General features: G+C 49.6%; 1 protein-coding gene across 1 annotated transcript; it reads left to right on the forward strand.

Annotated features, from left to right (window-relative positions):
* Positions 1-1,414: 1,414 nt before the first annotated feature.
* POU4F1 (POU class 4 homeobox 1) lies at positions 1,415-6,199 on the forward strand. The gene is made up of 2 exons (XM_032496028.1): positions 1,415-1,765; positions 2,410-6,199. Exons 1-2 carry the CDS (start codon positions 1,643-1,645, stop codon positions 3,550-3,552), a joined length of 1,266 nt encoding a protein of 421 aa, XP_032351919.1. The 5' UTR covers positions 1,415-1,642; the 3' UTR covers positions 3,553-6,199.
* The last annotated feature ends 1,044 nt before the right edge of the window (positions 6,200-7,243 follow it).

A 7,243-nucleotide genomic window follows, 5' to 3' on the forward strand; every position in this document is an offset into this window, starting at 1 on the left:
TTTGATCTGCCTGCCACATAAGGGCCATATAACAGGTTGGCTAATTGATTTATTCTTCTTAGGTTTTGATTTCACAATAATAAAATAAAGGCTGATCCAGAGCTTGGGCCCCGTTCTTTTAAATTGGTTCGAATTAGTATTTTAATCACACTTTCCTATAAACTGGCTTGATCCTGATTCCTTTTGAAGGCATGTGTGTGTGTGTGTGTGTGTGTGTGTATGGAGAAAGAGAGAGCAGGGGGCAGGGGGTGTTGGTGGTGGTGGTGATGCAAACAAACCAAAACGATGGAAGGCAAAATAAAGTTCTCTTCAACATCTTATTGCATTTTCCCGTTTTTCTGAAACTATTTTCTTTTCCTGGAGTTTTCAGCATAAAGTGTGTGTGTGTGTGTGTGTGTGTGTGTGTGTGTGTGTGTGTGTGTGTATGCGCGCGCGCGCTGAAGAGAGGTAAGGATCCCAACTACACCCTGTTAACTATTTTTCCTTTTGATTATAAGAAGCCTCAGATCACCCGGAGCTCGTTTGAAATGTGGGTTTGTACACGGTTAAAGGAGACAAACAATAAGAGAAATGCACAATTTCATTTCAACAGCCGTTCCCTAGTAGAAAGCACACGCTCCTTGTGGTTCCTAAGTGGCTGTCACTGTCGGTGCCTGACACAGTTATATGCACAACAACAACAACAACAACAAAGTATGTGGAGGAAATTAAATTATATGGAAATCAATAGCATCTGACTGCTTCAAACAAATGTCTGTCACTGCGATTATTCTCCAGGAACCTATTTATAAACCTTGAAAGAAACAGGTTCTTGCCGCAAAAGACAGCACCTTCTGCATTTCTGTGTTATTTATACTGTATACAGAGGAATGCGCGGGCATAATTTAACATACAAATGCCCAGCTGTATACATTATATAACAGCTTGTTAGACGTCCCGGAGAGGAGGTGTGCCTAAGTAATGCGCATATATTCAGGGCTTGCTATCGGGGTAGGGGTGGTGGAGGAGGGAGGGAAACCACCCAGGGGCTAGCGAACTCCTCTTGTCTTTCTCCCCCTAAAAGGTGCCTACCCTCAGACAATAGCTGGCTCTTTTGATCTTTCCAGACCCGCGGTGGGAAAGGTGAGGCGTGCAGTGCGCATGTCTGGGTAGCTACAGGTGCATCACCTGCGCTGTCCTTGCTGGTGGTCACTATAAGAGCGGCTCCCACGCGCGGGTCGCAGCCGGGCGAGCGCGCGCGCGCGCAGTCGCACGGCGCCGCCGAGAGGGAGAGCGCGCGTCAGACAGACGGAGACAGCTGATGCCTGTCAGCGCGGCGGGCCTGTGAGCTCTCGCGAGAGCTCCCCGGACCGGCCGCGAGAAGTGGGGCTCAGGTGTAAGAGGAGTGCATCCCGTCGGCGCACGGGGCTAGAGCTCTCGGAGAAGTGGGATCGCGAGGCCGGTGCGCTGCGGTCTGCGTGGTCAAAGAGAGCGCCGGGCGGAGCGGCGGCAGCAGAAGCAGCAGCGGCCCCCGGCGCGACCGCCGCCTCCGCGCCGCCAGTCGCGGCTGCTGCAGCCTCCGAACGGAGGCCGGGGAAGCCGGCGTGCGCACTTTCCCGGGGACTTTCGGAGTGTTTGTGGATTTACATGCCAAGCCATCAAGATGATGTCCATGAACAGCAAGCAACCTCACTTTGCTATGCATCCCACCCTCCCTGAGCACAAGTACCCGTCTCTGCACTCCAGCTCCGAGGCCATCCGGCGGGCCTGCCTGCCCACGCCGCCGGTAAGCGCCCCACGCCCGCGGACCCGGCCCGCGCGCCTGCCCCGTCCCCGTCTCCGAGACGCTGCATGTCGGGTGCTGATGTGTGCACAGGTCCCGGTGCGGGGATTTGCGGGCAGGGATTTTTAGAGGAATCCCGCTGCGAGGCACGCTTTGTACAACTGGAGCTTAATGTGTTCCCGTCGCCTCGGTTTCGGGCGCCGGCGATTGGAGTGGGGAGCGCTGGGGCCATGACTCTCGACTACCCCCCCCCCCCCACTTTCTCTTAATTTCATGCCTCGGAAAGGCGGTCTCTGTGCGTGTTCGGGTGCGTGACACGGATCCCCAGCTGCGAGTTACATTTCCATTTCTTCTTCTTTCCCCCTCCTTTTTCGTCTTCCACGCCGCCGTCACCGGAATGTGTTCCTGCGTCCCCCCTCTCCCCACACTCCCGATCCTTCTCATTTGACCCCCCGTCTCATTCCCAATGTGTCCCTATTCCGTCTTTCCCGGTCTCCACTATCCCCACCCCCGTTGTTGTTATTTTGGTTGCTTTGTGTTTGCCTTTTGCTTGTTGTGCTTTCCGGCTTCTGTGTGGTTTTGTTTTGTTTTGTGGTTTTGCTTTTTTGGTTTTGTGGTTTTTTTGGTTTGGTTTGTGTCGCCTGCAGCTGCAGAGCAACCTCTTCGCCAGCCTAGACGAAACGCTGCTGGCGCGGGCCGAGGCGCTGGCGGCCGTGGACATCGCAGTGTCCCAGGGCAAGAGCCACCCGTTCAAGCCGGACGCCACGTACCACACGATGAACAGCGTGCCATGCACGTCCACGTCCACCGTGCCGCTGGCACACCACCACCACCACCACCACCACCACCAGGCGCTCGAGCCCGGTGACCTGCTGGACCACATCTCGTCGCCCTCGCTCGCGCTCATGGCCGGCGCCGGCGGCGCGGGCGCAGCGGGTGGCGGCGGAGGCGCCCACGACGGCCCGGGGGGCGGCGGTGGCCCAGGGGGCGGCGGCGGCCCAGGCGGTGGCGGCCCCGGGGGCGGCGGCGGCGGCGGCGGCCCGGGGGGCGGCGGCGGGGGCCCGGGCGGCGGGCTGCTGGGCGGCTCGGCGCATCCGCACCCGCATATGCACGGCCTGGGCCACCTGTCGCACCCGGCGGCGGCGGCCGCCATGAACATGCCGTCGGGGCTGCCGCACCCAGGGCTGGTGGCGGCGGCGGCCCACCACGGCGCGGCGGCGGCAGCGGCGGCGGCGGCTGCCGGGCAGGTGGCGGCGGCGTCGGCGGCGGCGGCTGTGGTGGGCGCGGCGGGCCTGGCATCCATCTGCGACTCGGACACGGACCCGCGCGAGCTCGAGGCGTTCGCGGAGCGCTTCAAGCAGCGGCGCATCAAGCTGGGCGTGACGCAGGCCGACGTGGGCTCTGCGCTGGCCAACCTCAAGATCCCGGGCGTGGGCTCGCTCAGCCAGAGCACCATCTGCAGGTTCGAATCGCTCACGCTGTCGCACAACAACATGATCGCGCTCAAGCCCATCCTGCAGGCGTGGCTGGAGGAGGCCGAGGGCGCGCAGCGCGAGAAAATGAACAAGCCGGAGCTCTTCAACGGCGGCGAGAAGAAGCGCAAGCGGACTTCCATCGCCGCGCCCGAGAAGCGCTCCCTGGAGGCCTACTTCGCGGTACAGCCCCGGCCCTCGTCCGAGAAAATCGCTGCCATCGCCGAGAAACTGGACCTCAAAAAGAACGTGGTGCGGGTGTGGTTTTGCAACCAGAGACAGAAGCAGAAGCGGATGAAATTCTCCGCTACTTACTGAGGGGGATGGGAAGTGCCGGGCCGGGCAGAGCGAGGAGCTGAAGGGGCGTTTCTGGGGGGCTTTCCTCGGGCCTGCTTCCCCCCGGATTTGGAGTGTCCGTTATCCTGCTTGCATTTGGGGAGGCCCTCCTGGAGCGCTCTACTCCGCCTCCTCTCTGCTGTCCCTGCCCTTACCCTCTCCCACCCTAGAGGACAGGGGTGCTGGGTATGGACACAGGAGAGAAGGGCGGGTGGAGAAGTGGGGAGCATTTGGGTGAGTGGGGAGTTGGGGGAAGGAAAGCGGAGACTGGAGGAGGGGTTTTGAGGAGCAGGATGGATCTGGGGGTTGGGGTGGGGGGAACACTCGGGGAGGGTAGGGAAATGGACAGTTTTTGACCAGAGACACTTATCAAAATCTCCTGGGGACCAAGGAACTATGTACAAAAAACAAACCTACCAACCACCAAAAACTAGACAAATAAAGACAAATTAAAACAAAACAGAACAAAAGCAAAGAAAAATGCTTTTGAAATTTAACTCCGGAGAGCCGTATTCTGCAGCCTCGTTTCCCCCTAAGGAAGAGAAAAAAAGAGCACCACCATTATTACCACAGCCCCAGCCCTACACACGAACTGAGTCAAAAACCGAAAACCAAACGAACCGGAAGGTGAAATTCTGGGTGTCGAAGCTAGTTGTTTTGTCCGTGTGTTTAATTTTCCTTCTAAGACTCACTTACACCCCATCCAAGTCCTCTTTGATTTATTTTCTATTTTGCAATGAGACTCCGATGGCTGCTCTCCTTTGCCAGCCATTGAGTGAGGATACATCTGAAGGAAGTGGGGGTGGCTGCTTGTTTAGTTAAAGTTCAAGTTTCCCAGTGACCCAGCCTCTAATCCTGTGGCCTGGTCCCGGTCGGGTGGAGGTCTGTAGGGAGAACGAGGCAGTCTTTGAGCTGACTAAAAGGCAGAATTTAGAGGCTCCGAGGTATTTATTTTATTCTAGAAAAATAAAACAATTTTAACCAGGTTTTGCTCTTTCCATTTTTGCTCTTATATCTAAGACCTAGAAAATGGATCGTTTCAAAATAAGCTTTTTTCCCCACTCAGAACTTGCTTGCCCTTTCATTTATTTATTTATTTATTTGAGTGTGGTTTATTTTAAACTATATACTGATTATTTTTTCCTATTGATTCAAATAGCCTAACGGGGTAGTAGACGGTAGGAGAGATACTCTGTCGCATTTTCTCCACAGAACAGGACTCATCTTGCTCTTCTAGGTCCCCTTTCCTTCTCTCTTGGAGAACATGAAATCATTGAAATGTTGAGAAGTTTCTGCTTTCACTTGGAGCGGGACTTGTCTATGAGAGAATGAACCAAATCCTATATGAGAGGAAGACAGGTTTAACCCTCCATTTGTTTCAAAAGGGCCTGCATGTTGGGGGGCAAAGCAGAACAACTATTTCATTATTGTTATTATTATTACTATTATTATTATTATTCAAAAGTAATTTATTGCTGGGGATAAATGTTGGGTAGCAAGAACTTTAATTTGCACTATCAATCTCCCAAATATAGAAAATCATGTATAGTATTTCATAGTAATAATTAAGGTACTTTATGAACTGCTGATGGATTTTTAAAAATGACAAAAAAAATTGAAGGTGGTTAGGTAAAATGCCTGCTTGGTGCACAAGTCACTCTTTTGATCTCGGGTGGAGATGGTGTGTTACTATCCTTTAACAAGAACTAAAAAATTGAAAACAGAACACATGAGAAAAGAAAAAAACCCTGCCATTTAACAAGACTGAAATCATGCATGATCTGAAAGGTACAGAAAGAAACACAAGTAGGTCTCACTCTGGTTAGGCATTATTTATTTAATTACGTTGTATATCATTGTTTGCAGCGCAAACATTCTATGCATTTGAAACTGAACACTAAACTGGGCTAGCTTTCTGATAGACCGTTTTGTGGATAGTGTGATTTCACAGTCTACTGCCTGTTTTCACCGAAAACACAACATTCTTGTCATATTCTTGTATTTAGAGGAAAAGGGAAGAAAAGGAAGATTACTGTAAATATTTTCTTTAATGCACACACTCACACAGTGGTTACAAATTGCCCGTGTTAATCCTGAAATGTCTCACGGATTGATCTACCTACCCATGTATGTCTGCTGAGCTTTTTCCTTGGTTATGTCTTTGCTCTATTATCTTTCCTCCTCCCCACTCCTATCAGAATCACTTCTGTGCACCAGAATACCACGGGGGGGGGGGTGTCCCAGTACACTTACAAATAAACCATAACTGAAAGAAGAGCAGTTTTATGATTTGGGTGCATTTTTGTGTTTATACTGGGCCAAGTCCTGGTAGAGCCAGTCAACAAATGAGACTCAATTCAACCAAATACGGGGATGGGGAGGATGTTGAAAGGGGGGGGGTGAAAAGAGGGGAAAGGATAAGAATGATGTATTTTTCTGCTGAAACCGAATTCACTTTCAGATAACTCGTGTGAAAGCGGTGCTCTGAATAAAATGAATTCTATATTAGTTGCCTGTGCTTATCAAAGTTTTTTTTTTTTTTTTTTAACTGCAGAAACCCTCCAAACACAGCCCTCACTTCAGAGTGGTGGAAGGTAATAAATAACCAGATGCCCCCTAATATATTTAAGTTGAGGTTCAGGGGCAGAGGCATTTGAAGGTTTGTATGTATTATTCTAGCCTAAAAATGTTTGCAAGAAAATGTAGCTCAATAACTTTCTTTGGAGGTTAACAAAAATAAAAACCATCCACTGATCTGTTCAGCCACCGTGTCAAATGCCTCTGTTCATTTGGAACTTTAGTGTAATACCTGCTGTACCAGAGGTACCAGAGATTCTCTGTTGGCGACCTGGGTTTAGAGCAGATGCAAAATGTATAAAATTTCTTAATAGCTGGGGTTCTGTCTTCTGAAGTCATACTACTGTAGCCAAATCTTTTTAATTTCACCGGCAAATCTGTGAAACAAGAACGCTTGCTGTTCAAAAAAGAATACATTTAAAAATCTGTGATTTTAAACAGTTACTAATGTTTTAAAAAAGCACTAGAGGTATTTTTTCAAATAGATCTCTTCCATCAAGATTGATTTGTTTCTGTTGTTATTAACTTGAAATGTCGTCAAGGTTTTTAATAAAATACATTTGTTTTTTAAAATGTTATTTTATAGAAAAGTATGACCAAATCTCATTGTTGGAGAACCAGGAATGAACAAATAAATATTTACAAAGGCTGTTTTTTTTTTAAATCTGCCCCAAACAAATATTGCAGACAAATACATTTGTATTATATAATTATGACCAGTGTATGTAATAAGAACTTAAGCATTTGTTTTGTATTAAGTAAAATCCTTACCAAATAAAGAGAAGACAATATTATGTTGATAAAACAGATCATGAAAATACATGCTTTGCAGAGTTTCCTACTTTATGTAGGACTGTGCAAAACAAGAAACACCTTGCTGTCTGGTAAGTGAATTTTTGTACTGCCCAAAGGAATAATAAGACTATTCTAAGACAACTGTAACTGTCAATCCATGAGAAACAAGTAAACAAGCAAACAAACTTCCTCCTGGAGAGAACGCAAAGGCTTGCCACTCAGCGGTAGTTAACCTCTCAAAAGTTTTCTGTTTCTGAAGATCTCAACTTCACTCTAAGTGAACCCCGGCGCCAGTCAGTGG

The sequence above is a fragment of the Camelus ferus genome, chromosome 14 (genome assembly GCF_009834535.1).
Source record: "Camelus ferus isolate YT-003-E chromosome 14, BCGSAC_Cfer_1.0, whole genome shotgun sequence".
Classification (NCBI taxonomy): domain Eukaryota; kingdom Metazoa; phylum Chordata; class Mammalia; order Artiodactyla; family Camelidae; genus Camelus; species Camelus ferus.